Source organism: Bombus vosnesenskii, unplaced genomic scaffold (genome assembly GCF_011952255.1).
Source record: "Bombus vosnesenskii isolate JDL3184/JDL3185 unplaced genomic scaffold, Bvos_JDL3184-5_v1.1 scf7180000013263, whole genome shotgun sequence".
Taxonomy (NCBI): domain Eukaryota; kingdom Metazoa; phylum Arthropoda; class Insecta; order Hymenoptera; family Apidae; genus Bombus; species Bombus vosnesenskii.
Window position 1 is genome coordinate 4,645,820 of NW_022882923.1, and position 19,074 is coordinate 4,664,893.

A 19,074-nucleotide genomic window follows, 5' to 3' on the forward strand; every position below is an offset into this window, starting at 1 on the left:
TTAGTTGTAGATTATTTTAAGTGCTTTTTATTTATTAAATCAAAGGTATTAATCAAGACTTGAAGTGAAGCTGACGCATATCTTACGCGTAATTAAAGTTTCTGTATACGTTCAGTACCGAACTATTCCTCCGACAATTTTTTAATACAATTATTAAACATTACTAAACTTTTGTAAATTTCCTTATAACATGTTTTTCGAGTGTTTTACAGAAGCCTAAAAGAAAAAAATTATTCGCGAAAGAGAAGAATTTTTTCCATCGCCGCAACTGTTCAATAGAAGGAAACAATATCATTCGAAAAATTGCTTCAATTACATGCACGAACCCTAATCACGACGATGATCTTTGTTCCTTCGAATGCGAAACAAGCTTCTCTGTCATCGTTTTCATGCGTCACGCAGCTTTACCTGTTTCACCCGCCTTTTTCTTCCCTAAGTTAACCAGGAGATTTCAGTTTATTGCTCGGAGGTGCAGAAGGGCTGGTTTCTCGTTCGAAATTCGCGCGTGATTACAGGTTCATCGGCTTAACAGGTTTACCATGCCTCAGGCCCGATTCCAGCCTGTGCCAAAGGAAGGAACGAGCCATCGACCAGAGTATCGAGCCCACGACCGGCATGGATCCTCGATCGATCGCGATCTACCGCCCACGTGCCTCTTCTACCCAATGCGTATGCCGCTTCGTATATATCCTTGCTTGTCATGCAACGTTTTGCTTTTGTATTTTTGTAAAGGACTTTTGTTCAAATATCTTGGAAATGTGAGCAACTCTTTTTCTTTTTTGTAATTATAATATCGGGTTGCAGTAACGAGTTCATTCACGCAAGTAATTTTTTGGATTCTTCAAGTAACTTGGAAATATATTTTTAAATTTTCCACACTTTTTTCAGGCTCGTAAAGGAACTTTCTGTTCAAATATTTTGGGAAAATTTGGATTTTTTCTTTAAGTAATATTTTTAAATTAGTTGATGCTGGGTAATAGTAGTTAATAATTATCGTATTCTATTTGCGAGTAATTTTTTAAAGAAATAAATTCCCCTGTTAATATCAATATTTGAAATTCGAATTACTTTGACAATGTGAAAGCCAGCTAAATCGTTGATCTGAACGTCGCGTACACTATTCTTGGTATAAACGTTAGAATACTCGAAGGTAAACTTCTATCTATTTAAAGTGATCGATGATTACAACACAACTTCCGGGGTAAGAAGATTCCAACTCGGAAGGTTCCTAATGCTAATATTCGCGAGATTTACTACGCTAATATTATCGATCTTCTACTCTAATAAATTCGATAGTTTCCCAATATTTCTTTTCTACTTTAACAAACCTAAATCCAGTTTAGGGTCGGTTATATATAAATCGAAGCAAAAAGATATTCTACTTTTCCTTTCACTTATCTATTTGCTTCCTCCTTATTGATGCTTTAAAAATTTCTAAAAAAAAGTCTTACGATATTACATTTTATGCTACCAAAATTTAATTAATGTTAGAATTTAATCTTAAAGTTAAGATAAATAACCTGTGGAAGACACAATGTTTATGTTGAAATAATATTAGGTGATATTTATTAAACAGAATTGCAGAACCAAAAGTATTTAAAATATAAGTGAGTGATATGGTATAATTAACAAAGTGTGCAGGTAAAGAATTTATAGATTGTTGACAGTTGGCCAGTTACCCTCAGACTGACTGTACGTAGTGATCCATGGCCCCTTAAAAGATTTTCAACCCCACTCTCTATACAGTAGTAAGTATGACCTGTGTAAGTGTCTGTATAAGACTATTTGTGTCTATGTGTGTAATATCGTTGTATTTCAACAATTAATATATGTGTCGGGTTAGTCGGTTTGGCGCTGGTTCTTGGGGCGCGTTGTGTTTCTTCATTAGGACAAGCCATTGTAGTTGTTCAAAGAGGTTTATATTTACAGTGATATGTACAGGAGTTTAAACAAGGTTTAACTGTATAACGTAATAAGTCACTCTTAAAGTAAACAATGTTCTTAGGTTCAAACGAATGCACGGTCAACTCTTTGTTCAATTGGATATGTGTTAAACTCGAAATGACGTTTGCTATGACGTGCGGTATCTTTCAGATTGACAGACTGACGTTGTGAATAAACTCCCCAAGGTGCTCATAAGAATAAAAGACTGACACGTTCACACTTGTCAATTGCGTATTGATCAGGGTTATCAACAAAATTCCAGGCGCCGTTACTAGGCAGACTCGCGTAGAGCCGTCATTGCTCCTGCCTCGGGACTTGTTTGTTAATACAACGAGTGTCCCTCAACATTGGTACTTCTACTGTGAAGTAAAACGTTCATCCCGTGACCGTGGCTACGTTCGGTGACCAGTTGTGTCACCTTGACCCCAAGCCCACTGTTATAATACTATAATGAACAGCTAAAACAAACAGTTTAGCCCAAAGTATTGGGAATCATTCCAAAATTCTAAAAGAAAGGCCCGTTATCCCTACATCTCCGACATATGTAATTCAACTGTCAAATAGAGAAAAGTTATACAAAGAAAACGTAGCAATATCGGAGTTAATAGTAAATCTAATTAATAATAATCAATTAATAGTAAATCGAAGATAAAATCGATAGACGTTCTTATTAAACATTGTATCTTGCATGTTGAAAAATAAAATTGCAGCCAGATGATTTTAAGTGTGTATTTTGCGTGTTATATTCGTTAAATTGATATCTATATAGATATTAAGTTCAAGTGAAGTACATACGCATAGTTAAAAGATGTATTCACCAACTACATTTCTATTCGAGAAACGTAGGTCGTTTCTATTCGATGGCCTACTATTTATGCATCGCTATACTCGACCGATTGTTGTGATTTATTATGCTACTCCGTTCTTTTATAGATTTTATCCTAATTATACAAGATCGTAATTGACACTCAGCTGGGTAATAAAATATCCCATTACAATCGGAGTACAATCAACCTTACAACGTCACAGGAAGTACGAACGAACGTATGTTACAAGCAACCCAAAACCATAAATCAATTACATCATTCAGCTCTTTGCAAACACACCTACATCGCTATTAAAATCTCATTCACACCGCCATACTCTCAACCCACTTGATTGTCTAGTACTTTCAGCATGCCTATTCTAGTCTTGTTGATTTACTTTACATCTTCTGTTCAGTGTAAGTTACACGAATGACCAAACACAAATAAATAATAAATATTAGAAAAATAAGATATTCCATTGGTTAAGCAGGAAAATGGACCAAGTATCGTTGTATTACCTATTGATCAATGATTTATCAGTAATTTCGCAAGGCTTTTTGCACAAGACGAAGAAAACGACGATTTCTCGTTGAATCAAATTACTAAAAATGTTCTTAACATGTACTTAAGATCGTAATAATCAAAGCTTAATCAATCGATCATTACCATTCCAACATCTTCAAACTTTACTCAAACCAGACAGCGCGTAGAAATGTACGTGCAGAGGTTCCATATTTCTATAATCAGTGATTTCTAATTTTATAATTCCATGTTTCTACGATCTTCTAAGGTTCTCTAATTCGTCGAATTTTCTAAAGATTGTACTCGAGAGCCTGAAATATTACATTGGGTTGGCAACTAAGTGATTGCGGATTTTGTCAATACCACCTAATGGCAAAATCCGCAATCACTTAGTTGCCAACTCAATATAACTTTCAACATTCTCGCGAAATCTCTACATTTCCTAAGAAACCTTCAAGTTTCTTGAAATTTCTCTGAAATTTTTCAATATTTCCGAATAAATCTTCGACTGAGTACATTAAATTTCAAAAGCTTCCTAGAAGTTGCTCGAAGGTTGACGATATTCCTAAAATCTTCTCATTTTTCAGATTTTCCAATAACCTTGGAACTTGGCGAAACGATCTCCTAAGAACATTGCATTGTAAAGCATCGTCGCGAGACCTCTCAACAACCAACAACGACGATATAATCGAATTCGTGCAGCTCTCTCGGAAAACAAGAAACGAATGCGCAACAAGATGCGAATAAGAAACGATAGAGGGCACGAAGTATTTGAATCGAACGTTAAACGCCTCATAACGCGATAAGGCCGATGGCTCACGGGGCAAAAGCAGGGCAACGGCCATCGTGAAAAGTCACGGTCTATCGTGTAGATGGTCGCGACGTGGATCGTGACCTAATCTCGTTTGAAAGCGAAGGGCGTAACCGTGGCGCGGATCCAGCAAAGTCAGAGGGAAGAGGCATTAAAGAAGTTGGTCCCGCGGCGACGACCACCTGTACCGAAACAGGTTCAGCCATTTACGGATCCCCCCCAGGCGAATTCTGACGTTCCATCGAGACAGCTTGGCGACGTGCTCGCCTCGTCCGCGAGTAACGCTGTCCAAATCTGCGTCTCTGCACGCGCGTCCGACCACCTCTGATCTCTGCGTGTTCGTGCATCTTCGCGCGATGTCGCCTCGAACAGGTGAATGCGAGATTCGAACAACGAAAAATAACGAAAATGGAAAAGTAACGAACGATGGTCTCGTGAATCTAGAAAATTGCGAATCTAATTTTTTTTCACCATGTTCGAATAATGAAATCCTTGACGAAGATTTTAGGAAGAAATTAAAATTCAATCGAAGCTACCGTGGCAACTTTCTTCTTCCTTTCTCCAAGTCTACTTAATGTTGTTACTTTCTTATTCGTTGCGACCGATAAAGACTTGTAAGAATCTTTAATATCGAAATATGAAATTACGATAACGATTCTTCCATTTTACCGTGGAAACTTAAAAAGAAGAGAACGAGTTGAAGATTACCCAAGGGTTAAGTACCTAACTTCTGTTTACCTAACATCTCTAAACTTCCGAAACTACTAAGTCATCAAAAACTACTCCCACTTTTTCTCTCCCTTTCTCTCTCTCTATATATATCTCCTTGTCCATGGGCACGAAATCTCCCTGTTCTTTTATTGCAGCTTGTAAAGGGCCTCCACCCTGCAATATCTCTTCGATAAACACACAAACGATTCGGCCAGGATCGCATGTTAATACCAGTGGAACGTGGTGGCGCGCGATAAATTTCGTCAGTAGTCGAACACGGTCCGTTTATTTTTCCTGAAAAATGACGAAAGCCCCAAAGCGCTACTCCGGAGGTGAGCCTGCGGTCTTCGACCGCGTAGGGTTAACGTTCTTTAAATTCGTACACACGCGCTAGGCCCTCGGGCGAAGAAAAAGGGCAGCAACCGATGGGGGAGATGATCAAGGTCCCTGAGATTAAAAAAAATATACCAGCAACCATCAATTAACCACGCTGCTGATTCCATAAGCAGATGGAAGCGTGTGTCAGCGAGAAATCTTCATCATGGCGTCTCTAATGATAAGGAGCTTACGATATATTTGACGATTATAGATTAAAGTAGTTCGAGGGAAATGTAATAAGAAATATAATTGCAAACGTAATAAATCCAAAACTAAATATAATGAAATATAAGTATGACATGATATGATAAATATGATAATGTGTAATAAGAGTTTCAAATTTTAGTACATTATGCCTGTCTTTGATTTCTCTTTATGTTTCTCAAAAACAAAGCTATCCAGAAAGATGTGTTTCTGTTATCTAACTAACAATTAACCGACGAAATAACTAATATGTAAGAAAAATAATTTTTTCACAGCCCGAAGAAAGATTTAATCCTGAAAATAAACTTTAAAGTATGTTTTAAAGAAGTTAAAATGAATTGATAACTTTTGAGCCTGTTCTAAACGACAAATAAATTTGTTCGTCAAGAACTCACGAAAATAATTCGTAATTTTCCCTTTGATTATCAATTCTCTATATATTTAAACGCTTCTAAAGATTTTTACGTTTTCCTCTGTGGTGTCAATTAGGCGTCTTCTTAAGAAGCTTCTCTGTACCGTCGTTTTGTCGAGTGAAGATGTTACTTCTAAACTATCGTGGTTAGAGATCAATCATTTACGCAGCCATTCTCCTTTGAGATGAAGTCATAAATCACGCGAGACTAAGGATGCAATTTGTAAGCTTAATTGTATTATCGTTGAATCGTTGCAAGTTTCTAGAGTTCGAAGTATGAAAGACCTTGCCAAAATTAATTACTTTGTTCTTGGAATTTGATGTATCCTTTCGTGTTCCTTTATTAATGAGTCAGGCTATTGTTCATAAATCATCGCGGTCTTACATCAATCAGCCGTGAAACAAAAGAAAGAAAATCATAAATATCAGATGTGTAATCAAACGTATGAGTCGTGGATATAATTACATTAATATTCAATGAATGAAAGCTGTCAGGCTCGACAACCTTTTGAAGTGGAAAATTCCCACTCGAGCGAAACAACGATCGAAGGCATATCGAGACCAAAAATCGCGTCCTTTTATGGGCAACATCAAAGATACTTGCTAAAAGAACCGTGAAAGTGGAAATCTGATAGTTACTAACGTAGGCTGTACAGAATTGTCGACATACTAGATGGTAATAACGTTAATATCAGAAACCAAAAACGGCACACGAGCGCGTAAACACGTTGATAAAATAAAAATAGTATGCAGCCAGCTGTGGGAGCGCGTAATCAGCACCAAATAGCGATGAATCGCATGCGTGTAGATCCACGTATGTAACCGTTGGTAATGTACCGCGAGACGCGTAATATCCGGCAGACGACGCAAAGACCCTCTTGAAGACTTCACGTTAAGACCATGGAAATAGGACACCTCTTTATGTTCCTCTTTTATAGCGTCTGCATGGGAGTAGAGACGCTAACGAATGCAGAGACATAATATACCGTAGATTGACAAACAATCAGGAATTTATTATGAAAGGATGACATCACTATGACTTCAGGCAGCTGACTCAAAATTATTTGAGTACATGGAAGAGAAAGAATCATCAGACTCACCCAGGGACTAAGAGATATCTCGGAAGAAAATGAACATCTTATGCGTTGCTCGACAGCCTCGCTCAAACGCTCAATACTGTTACTGGACAGTATTACAGATAACACATAACACGTATACGATAACGCATGGGATTTGATCGACGACGATGACTCTCTACAGGATATCGTACGAAATATTTCGATCGGGCACATGATACACCTTCCCGGTAACTGTGTTATCACGGAACGCAAAGAAGAAAGTAAGGAATGCGATAACGAAAGAATCAGATAGCAACATCGAAGGTGCAGTACAAGCAGAATCCTCAAAGGAGCTTCTCAGAACTATAAAGTAGCCATTCGGACAATTCCACGTGTTAATCTTAAGCAGACCACCCTAATAAATTAGAACCCGCGCGGAGAAGAAATTCGCTCGAAAAGGATACGATCAGAACATGGAATAGTGGCCATCTTGCGAGGAGTTCATCCAGCTTAGAGTAACTCCTCGCAAGAGGAACACATCTTCTACATGAGCCACTCTAAGCAAGTAGATTGGTCATAGCTGGAGCATCTAGTCAGGTGCTACTTCTGCGCCTAAGACATCCTAGGAAAAGTATACGATATGCACGTCATATGGTGTCTAGACACATAATTAATTAGGATACCAACACTGTAAGAATAAAGGACGCAACTTTTGATGCGGCCGCCGTTAGGAAACCTTCTCAGACAAGAGCCATAGCTGATCGCTGCAAGGACGAAATGCCAACCATCATCATTCAATACCACATGCTATGCATCCCGATTAACCACAAACCCATGCGGAACCAGCACAGGGAAATTCAGGCGCAGGCCGACAACAGACAGGAAAAATCAGGCGCAGGCCGACAACAGACAGGAAAATTCAGGCGCAGGTTGACAACAGACAGGAAAATTCAGGTGCAGGCCGACAACAGACAGGAAAATTCAGGTGCAGGCCGACAACAGACAGGAAAATTTATGCGCAGGCCGACAGCAGATAGGAAAATTCATGCGCAGGCCGACAACAGACAGGAAAATTCAGGCGCAGGCCGACAACAGACAGGGAAATTCAGGCGAAAGCTGGAAACGGACAGGGAAATTCAGGCGAAAGCTGGAAAGGGACAGGGCAATTCAGGCGCAGGCCGACAACAGATAGGAAAATTCAGGTGCGAGTCGGAAACAGATATGGAAATTCAGGTGCAAGTTGAAACCGGACAGGAAAATTTAGGCGCAGACTGGAACCAGACGAGAAAATTCAGGCGCAGCTGTAAAAGACAAGACTACGATGATGTGAAGCTTCGAGAGATCCGGTGTCACCTCCCGTAATCGACTACCATCGAACCAGATAAAGAAATTCGACAAGATAAATTCGATGGACGCGCCAGTGGATCACCAGGGCCCAATACAAGCGATAATGCCATCGTCGGACCAGGGTGATCAAGGACGAGATTAGACGCAAGATCGAACGTTTGGAAAGATCAAGGTTATCGCAACTTACTCTTCTGACCGGCGCAACGAAGAACGACTATATTATGACTGTGATGTTCTGGTAGCGTGTATGAGCGAATGAACGTATTAACACTTTGACAGCCGCTGTCACTTAGATATAATAATTTCGCTCTTTCATCCGTCGCCGACCATTGTCACGTTTAAGTGACTTCAGCTTCTTTTTTTAATTCAATCGGCATTTACGTCCGAGATAAATTATCTCTATGTTTGATAGTTTTATCATTTTAAATATAAGATATAAGAAATGATTTACAAATGCACTGGAGCCTAATGGTCTAGTGAAAGTCAGAATGGTCAGAAGATGATTATAATCCCGATTTTTGTATAACTGTACGCAACGACCAGGAAATAAATCAATAAATTCGTACAATGCATAAATGTACAAAATAAATTAACACGATACGATTCAGTAATGATGATGAACTCGATGGAATTTTCTCGAAAAGTGTATCGTAATTATACGATAATAGACCAAGCGAAAAGTGCTGGCTATTGATAGTAAGTGCTACGCGCGAGAAATGCCTGGCTGTCAAAGTGTTAAGATAGAATGGGTTAAGATAGGATCCGATCCGCATGGCGCGAAGATCATCACGTGCCAAATTGTCTATTAGAGCATTACCAGAACTTTAAGCGAGAAATTACGACGTCCTTTCTTTGTACTTTAACGTTAGCCTCGCAACTCGTACGGGATGATCGTAATTACGACCACACCTTTGCGACTTCGGAGGCATAGCAACAGAGTGGCGTGGTAATTTCCGCCCCACATAGATCCGTGTAATTCGATCGCATTATCGCACGTGTGCCTCGAGTGACGTGATGGATACCCGGGGTGCAATGGGCGCACCATTATCTATCTCATCCTTGATGCGTTCGTCCAGGAATGTGCAAATTCGGCGATTCTATGTGCGCTGTAACACTGTCGCAGGCTGAGGTTCCAACACACAGAGTCTTTGAACTGAAGATCTATAGTCAGTAAAGTGGTAACGAAACGGTAAGAGTAGTCAAGGACTCACTCGTGTGCTGCTTGTTAATCGTTTGTTGAGTCTTGCAACAATCGGTAAGACGAATTCAGACTTACAAGCCCCTGTAACGAGTTGCTCGCGGTTTGTACGAGTCTCGCGCGTGTATGACAGACATCCGTAGCAAGGCAATAAGCCGGAGTCTGCAAGGTAGTGTTGAGCTTCGTTCGACGTCAGTAAATCCCTGGTAAGGTAGAAGCGAGTATTCGCGAACCGAGGTCGCGAATGAATATCGTAACCTATTGTAAAGTTTCAATCGTAATTGTATGATATAACAAGTGGTATAAAGCGGAACCGTGAACGTGTACGTGTGGGTATCGATAATGTGAAACGGTCAGCATCCACCGTGTGTTTTAGATGTACTTAGTTATCTCTCTTCCCTTTTGTCTCCTTTCTTCTTGTTTCTTCTTTCTCCGTTTCTCTCCAGCGTCACGAGACGCACGAGCGACGACGTCTGTTCATGTTTGTATAATCTCGGGTCGCTCGTACGTATCGCGAATAAAATTGTATTTCAATTTATTAGACCGAAACATTTGTTTCCTTTCTTCCCTATCCTTCTACATGCATCTGCGTTAAAAATAAATGTAAAGCTCGAGAGGCGCCCGGGCTACCGTAAATAAGAAAATTTAAAAAAGTAAAAAAATAAAAAGATCTAAGAAGAAAAAAAGTTGAAAAAAATTTATCGGGCCGAAATTCGACTTATTTCACATATCTAAGTACGAGTTCCTGTTGTGTGAATGAGAATAATCATAGCCAGTAAGAAGAATCAAGATACTATTTTCTGACAAATGCGAACTAATTCCAACACTCAACAATTTGTTGTTGTTTTTGAGCAATTTGATTTCGTAAAACGTTCTCTCGGTTTCTTTTGCCAAAAATTCCTCCACTTTTGTATAATACAGCGTATCGTATCAAACCAGTGCTATGAACTCAGATTTAGGAAAATTTTACCTCGATCCACTTCTGCTCTCAATAATTCGGAGATTTACTGTATCCACCTCGTTTTCTATTTTACGAAAATCCTTGCATAACAATTGATTGCACCGAGAACAACGATAATCAAACGTATCTAACTGGAACCTAGAAAAGTACGAATAAAATGGCTGGCAATCTGGAAACGAACGTCGTTACACATTCAAAATTAATTTATTCGACGCTCGATCAATACGAAATTGCTGCACCTTTACACGGTAAAAGAGAAACCAGAACCGCGATGAATTCATAAATAAAAAAGGAGTTTCGCGAATCGATCATCATCTCTCGGAGAAACTCGAAGATCATCCAACGAACATAAGACACCAGTCGACGGCTGACGAAATAATTAATCCGCGCCTTGGTGGACAATGAAATGGCTCGACAACGGAATGTTAATCGAGCTGTCGAAAAAACCGGTCCTGGGCCAAGAAATGAAGAAAAAAAAAAAAAAGAAAAAAGAAAAGAACGATCCGATCGTTCAGGCCCCTGTCCATTTATTTATTCGCAGATCTTGGCGGCGCACGCTCGAATGAACTTTCACCGTGCGACACACGCGTGACATGTCGTTCTTTTTAAAAGAAAACCTACCAACCAACCAACCGACGTACGTTGGTCATGAATAAAACGATAGGTATCGAAGTCACCTGAACGTTTTGTAGTACTACAAACAGGCTGTGCCTGTTCGTTGCACACGTGTGCATCGTTGTCCCTCCTAATGCGAGCTGCACCAACTGCATGCATTATTAATACGTTTTCGGCGCGAGACCACTCTCGTTCCTCTCCGAGAACCAACATGGTTTTAGGGGAGCGATGTTTAGATTGCGGATTTTTATGCAAATTCATGCTTTTATGAGCGCCGTCGTGAAAGTGTGTAGAATGTAAATAAAGCTTTATTGGGCTTAATATACGGTGACTGAGAGACGTATTTGTAGGTGGCTTTATCCTACAACGATTCATCATTTCCACATTTCATTTTTGTAATTAAATATTGGTAATCGTATGAAAATATTGCGGAGTTTAATAGACTTCAACTTATTGATTGGTATATAAGTGCTATAGTAAATGCAATGCACAGATACGTGTTACAGCCACTGTAATTGTGCTCCATAAAGATACGAATTTGCATAAATATACACAGTCCAAAGATACTTATCAACTCGGAGAAGCTCGAATCCTTTCAATTGATGTCTATTAAAATATTGTTATTTTTCATGATGTAACTCGATTAATATTAATCCGTGTAGCTGATATTACGAATATTTTCGAGAGAAACACACGTGAACGATCTGAAAATCAAATGCAAAGATAGTTTTGATGCCGAGTTGCTTCACGACGTACTCAATTTATTTAAATTGCTGTCTTAGAAAAAACAAAGTGAACAAATCTACGCTTTAATTATTTCAAATGTTTTCAACTCACCCTTCACGCCACAGTTATGCGTCTCAGCACGATCATCGACGTCGTTCATTCGATTATGATCCATGGTGTACGGTCTTATCCTCTGGATGGCGTGCTCCAACGAAAATTCTAGAGAATCCTTGTCACTCTGCCGCCAGGGCTTGGCTGGTTTAATTATGTAGCTTCCCGTCGACGTTCTCACGTGGCCCGTCTGCGGCAAAAAAGTATGCCAAAAATTCGGTGAGTCACTGCAGCATGATTGGCCTTTATCTCCTCAATGAAACTGGCTACCTACTTGCTAACCATTCTTATTTTCTTTTTCTTTCTTTCGTTCGGATTCTCTTTCGTTCTTTCCCCTTCTTTCTTTTTTTTTTTTCTTTATTTTCTCAAGCCACCGAACCGTGAAATTTCGTCCAATTGTCCGCGTAATTTCTAGCCAGATGAGCTTTGATAACGTTTCGTTAAATCGTATCCGTCGCGGTGAAAGTGATCGATCGAGTCTTTTTTCTTTAACCCTTTTTACTTTTCGTCGTTCTTTTTTAATGGTTAAACAGAGATTGTCGCATGCAAACAAGATTTTTCATTGTACGAGATATTACCAGGTAATCTTACAAAATCGCGATTCATCGTACGGTGAAAGGAGATAATTGATTTACGAACATTTTTATGTGACTTTCGTTCTCTTTAAATTGGCGCAAAAAGACTGGATCGCGTTTGGCAAAGTCCAGCGTTTTTACTCTGCGATGTTAAACCCGATCTTTATATTACACCGTTTACGATTTTAATTACTAAAGACAACCTTCTTAAAATCGTAGTCGACTTTTTGTCGCGTCGCAAACAATTCAGGTGCTGATTTAAGAAGGCGAAGGAAAGTCTCGATTTTTAACTTTTGAATATTGTTAGCAACGGAGTATTTAAAATTTTGAAAAATATCGCAAAATATTCTTCTAAAAATGTGTCCTAAAAATTGTAGGTTGTAACATAAATTCGTCCTGTTTCTAACTTTATCTACAAATGGAGAAAATTGGATAATTATAGATATGTTGCAAGCTAAATATTAAAGTGTAGCATGTTATCAGATAATAACTAGAATTTTTTTTTATCGAATACAAATATTTAAAGCGAATACCTTTTTCTATTAAAAGTTCGCATAAACTCATATGTATAAGCCATTCTACATTTTGTTAAAAAAGTGAACGTTAAAGAAGAGATACAGTTAAAATTAGATACAATTTCAAATATACATAGTGCGTTTGAAAATCGACGAATTCATTGGGCTATTCTTACGAACCATAGATCAATGTCCAGTAACATGAGTCATCCGTAGCACTCAAAGACTCAGCTCGTTGAAATTTTGGCATCCGTGCCATTCTTTTCGAGTATGCTACAGGAATTTCCGACCGACGTTGTCACTTTTTTGTCCATTTGATGCTCGTAAAATATACAACGCTCAAAACGTGTTTTATTACCGAACCCCATAAAACTTTCAACAGAAAAAGCACTTTTTACTGTTTGAAGAATTGTTAAAAGAAGAAGAAAAATTCTGCGGTTGAAATTTCTTTACAAACTCCCACTTCTTCGTCGATACTTTCACTAAACCAGAATTACAAATTTACTAAACCAAATTACAAATTGTTGTCGCGAAAATTTCCTATGATAATTTAACCATCGTCAAAATTAAATGATACGCAGCTATTAATAAAATTTCATTAGCCAAACATTGATTCCTGCAAATCCTATCAAATATCTCATCTTAAATATCATATGTATGCATTATGTAAATTATATTATCGCTAAATATCTTCTGCACATGTTTTTTCAAATTTTAATTTTCCAGAAACGAACATCCGCGATCTAACGATTTATTGTCTTAGCCAAATATAATCCGAGTTTGGAGAGAAATGACTAACGATCGTGTGTGTACGTAAAACAAATAGAAAATTTCGAAATTTGTCGAAGAACCTGCCGATCGACAAGCTGAGATACGAAAAGTATCGCGGATTAGCCCGGCGCATTCATCGCCATTTATTTATACATGCAGCGCTGCCCTGACATAACTTCCTCGATTTGAATGTGAAACACACCGGCTACATGAGACGCCCCCGCTAAGCATATGCCACCCACGTAAATTCCGTGTGAGGGCAAAGCCGCGAACCGCGGACGAACTCGAGCGGATCAGGTGAAAATAATCGATTAAAACCGAGCGCGTTCAACATGCCGGTCTTCTGTTCTGCCTCGTTGTTGTTTCAACGATAATCGGTAGACCGCGGAAAATTTGCAGATGCAAAAAATGCGAAAAATTCACCGTACGAATATACAAAAGTAGATAAAATAAGGAAACTGCTCTGTTTCTTATAATTCGTAATAGACGCAGTCTATTCTAAGTTCTATTCTTTGAATTATTGATATGTTTATAAAAGCAATAGGAAATATAAATTTGCATAAGAATTCGTGGTCTAGTAACAGATTACGTAATTATTTCTCGTGTCTTATCGTTCGTCTTCTTTTCGAAGAATATTCTTCTGATATTCGATCCTAGCGCCAAAAGTAACAAATTTCTTTTGCAAACGTAAAATGCAAGAAAAAGAAAAAAAGAAAAAAGAAAAACACACGGTATATAACGCAAGATCTAAGAAACAAAAGTTTTTGTTTCCAACACTGTTGAAAGAAATTTCTCTAAAAAAAAAAAAGAAAAAAATATTAATAGATATAATACTGTAAGAAGATACGAGAAAGAATATCGAACGATAGTCTGACAGAAAAATGACGTGCCATATAATACACATAATTGCTTGTTGATCGACGACGGGTCTAATTAAGAAGCTTATAATTATTATCGGTCGACCAGTTGCAGAAAAAGGAGTCATGCGGGCAACTGGTTGAACCAGAGCCAGAGAAAGTCGCCCTAATTAATTATTGCTCCTAATTACAGGAATCTCTGCTCGTCGTCGAGAACAGAGCAATGAGTAACGATACGATTTGTTGGCTGAAGGGCGACTAACGGCCACACGTCGATTATTATCAACGCCTCCTTAACGCACTTCCGCTTGTAGTTTCAGTCTCTCGAGTGTAACCCCTGATATACAGATGACTTAAATAGCATCTGACATAAATAAAATAGGAATTGTTGCGTGTTAACAGGACATTAACACAGGTCTAACAACTTCGCCAGCAATAAAGGAACTGCTATTTGTGTTTAGAACTGTTACACAGCAGATTAAATATTATACACGTGTCTTATAGTCTATGTGCTCTTTATTGAAACTATAAAATCCTAGATGGTCCTTTTATCATTCGATCTACATAGGTGGCATCTGATTGCTTCTTTATTTAATACACGTTTCTTCTCTATTATTTCTTTCGAAATTCTAGGTATATGAACGTTCGTATTACTCTAGTCATACAACATTTCCATCGATATAAAATTTATGCGTTCTACAAATTAAGATTATATCCTTCTGTTCGTTATAATAACAGACAAAAGAAAGTTTAAGACTGGTACTTCTCGTACGTACGCTACAGTATATGATCCACGTAATCTCCTCGTTGACTCAAACGAGGACGCTTGAATAGGATTACGTTCTTTTTATCCATTCTCTCGTATTTTATATTCATTTTTGTAGAAGCACACGATAATTTCCTATTCTTCCCTAAATCATTTCCATTCTTCTTGTTATTTTATAAAATATATACAACAGCCTCGTTAAAAACTAATGCAACCAATATAAGTGATTATACCATGAAACATAAAAAGAAGACTAAAGAGAAAACACCCCACTGACCTCGCTAAAGAAATAAAATAGACAATCTCGAAGATGGTATGCGGCTGGGGGTAGCCATCCGCGTGTTACTTAGCAGTAAAGTTAGAAAAATTTTCCTAATATCCAGCTGGACAAATTGTAAAGTGCAAATTAAATAAATAAAAAAATCCGCGGAAGCTTAACCGACTCATATTAATTCTATCTTACCCTACGTAGAAAGTCTGCAAAGATAGCTTGCATCCATTGCGCAACACTTGCACGTTGTCCGGCAAAATTTTGATCATACGCAGCAAGGTGGAATACGTAAATAGGAAAGCAGCTGCGCAAACCTTTCGGACAAAGGGATCGAAATAAGAAAACTACGTACGTATGGATAGACTTCTGTTGCGAGTGCCTAGCTACGTATACAACGAGAACCGCGTGGTTTTCTATTGAACGCCGAAAGACAACGTGGCCTTTCAGCTGTCGTGGTCGTCCTATGGATTACGACAGCCGTAAACGGCCATTCTGCACGCGTGTAAACCACCTATAAGGGAAAAAGAAGTTCACCTTTACGAACATGTTGGTTCGCTCATTCAGAATCGAAGATCGTACGCGCGTGCACACGGTGCATTTCTCGGAGAGGAGAGCGAGGAAATTTATTGGCCAGCTGGAAATCCGTCTGATTGTCGATCCCCGTTCCCTTAAACGATCGTTACACACCGTCCATGTTTTCTTCCATTTACGAGTGCTTTTTACGCGAAGCGTCGAGCTCGAGCGTGTTCGAGACACAAGTGAAAAAATGGCAAGCACGAGAAAGCGTCTTCTTTGTTTCTGAGACACGAGGAGGCGAAAAGGGAGAAAAGAGAAAATATCGAGTGCATTTGTTTATTTTTATTTTTAATTACAAGGTGCAGATGTTTCCTTTTTTTTTCTTCTTTAAGAATTTTTTAGATTATATCGGTTTATGCCTCTATAAACTTTTCGTACGAGCGAATTGTAATTGTTGAAAAGACGTTTCGTTCGAAGAGATTCGAGCGGAATTGTCCGGTACTAATAATAGACACGCAAGTTGAGGTTTCGATAGTGATTTCAGGTTGAAGAAAACCGTTTGCATGCCGACAATATTTACGTAATCCGCGCGTAAATGGAATCATTTATCAACGATGTAAAATTAGAAAGGAAATCTTTTTATCGACCTCCCAAAGTTATCACTAAATCAAAGCAGATTTTCAAGAATGTGTAAGTTTATCTTACGATGAATAGTTTCTTTCTTTTCTTCCTTTTAGGTCTTGCGCTTTTTCTAAAATTTTCATTTTTAAAATCCACTTTGTATTTAAAATTCATCGTCGCTCTTCAGCTAACAAATATACTTTACGTGTTAATAAATATCGCATATCTTATATTATTATGTATAAAGAAAATTACAAATAAAACATTTCGTTATATGGTGTGTGTGTGTGATGTGCAAGGATCTAACGATTCGAAAGCGAAAGCAGAATAATTTACATCTAAACAAATCATCATCTAAACATCTAAAAAAATTTGCAGTATGTACATGTTGTAATAATCTATAATATTTCAATTCTATTGAAATAAAACATACTTCCTTCTTGGTAAATATTTCTACGAAATATTTCTTTGATGTTATTTGATCCTTTCTCAGTTGGGTAGTTTCAAGGAAATTGATAGTTTAATTCCAAAAAACAACGAAGAAAGAATAGGAAATACCCAATGCTACAGATGATTCACTTTTAACATACCCCTTGCGTCTATGTGTATGACTTAGCATCTCTTCTCACAATCGTTCAGGAATGCTTCCATCTCGGTGGAGAACAAATAAATTTCACGAGATGCTTCTTCGGAAGTTTGTTTAATCATTGAATCAACAAATCGAGAAGGGGCAACGTCTCGCCTTCAACTTCCTGATAATTCGCGTTGTACTTCCGTCTCAATACGAAGATGTATTTAGGGACGAAAGCGTGTACGTAGTTGTTATCATTTCATACCATTTATTTCTGCTCGTTTGCAAAATCTGTTTAACATACCGTGTATGCAATTAAATTCATTCGAAGCAAACTATAGCGAAAGTGTAATGAAATTAATTTGAAGTGACCGAAATATAACTATATATACATTTTCAACTACATTTGTTACATGTAAATAATGTTTAACGATTCTTCTTATCTTAATTATTCAAGGACTTTGCAATTTTCTGCTTTGCAGTTTCATTAAAATTATCGGCTGTGAATATGTTAAGAGCTATTTGTATTAATGGCGCCCAGCATTTGCTTATCTTTTATAATAAATTAGCAGTAATTATATCATATAATATCTCTGTCGTAAAAAGTTAACTTCTCAAAAATTTAACGAAACAGAGGCAAAAGGAAAACTCGAACAAACGAATAAATTAAGGAGAAGACAAATTGAAGACCACGTTGCTACAAGGAAGATAATTGAAGATTTGCTAATACTCATTTATTGTCAAAATTCTATATTCTATTATATGGAATTAAAAATAATAGAAATTTTTATATATATATATCTACATTCTATTATGGTAGAATACAATATAATATAAACCATAGTTGAGTCATGATATAAAATTAATGTTTCATATATAGAATTGGAAACAGTATAATCTACTGGCATTTAAAATACAAAGTAAACTATGTTACAAGCGTAATAGAAAATTAATTTTATATAATCTATTTTTATACCAGTTTACGTCCTTCGCTGTATCCACGATGAAATTCCTTAAACAGCCTTAAACCTACATTGAGAATTAACACTTACGGCGTTGTTGGTTGATCGTTGCTTCACAAATTACTCGATTTCCAGAGAATTAAGCGCTCTTAACCCAGATTTTCTAAATGGAATTCGTCGTGTTCGAGTCGGTGATTAACCGTGCGCTTGTTGAATTTAACGATCGTTTGTAACGTGTCAACATGGTATTCGAGTAAAAGCCTGGATTTTTTCTTAATCGATTAAATTCCTCCAGAAGGATGACTGGCATAATTTTATCGAGCCTTCCTTTTTTCCACGTTTAATGAAATTTTCATTTTTCTATGGTATGCCGTGTTTACGAGTATACGTGGAATTATTTCTCGTATTTTTCTATAAAAGTTTCGAGAAGGTTGTTTTGATACAGAAAAGGGAAATACGATGACGCCAATGAATTACATTTCACGTTGCTCTGGAGACTTCAAGGTTTTCACCGTCTTTCGAAATTTCGTGTACAGTGTGCTTAACAAGTTTTTCAATAACTTTCATATCGTTTATCTCGATTTTAACTTATATCGATTCTTTAAACTTCGTTCATCAGGGAAAATCTCTTAAAAAATATTTTCTCGATTTTTGCAACTTTACAAATATAATATAGATTTTACTACGAGTGAAGCACGAAATACTTTTTAATATTTCAAATACCAAGCATTTATTAATTCAGGTGTGAATTATTTTTTAACAGTTTCAATATATTTATCTGTTTTCTCTATTTATTCTCCGTTCATGCAGTACATATATGTATAGATATGTATTAGGTTGTCCGA

At 37.6% G+C, this 19,074-nt stretch overlaps 1 protein-coding gene across 3 annotated transcripts in view; it reads right to left on the bottom strand.

The window, feature by feature from the left end:
* LOC117232198 (A disintegrin and metalloproteinase with thrombospondin motifs gon-1) overlaps nucleotides 1–19,074 on the bottom strand; it is a 182,356-nt gene that overhangs the window by 50,512 nt on the left and 112,770 nt on the right. For all 3 annotated transcript variants that reach the window (XM_033491421.1, XM_033491431.1, XM_033491413.1), the window contains exon 6: nucleotides 11,805–11,994. In XM_033491421.1, coding sequence (XP_033347312.1) covers nucleotides 11,805–11,994 — 190 coding nt within the window. The remainder of the gene's footprint in view (nucleotides 1–11,804; nucleotides 11,995–19,074) is intronic.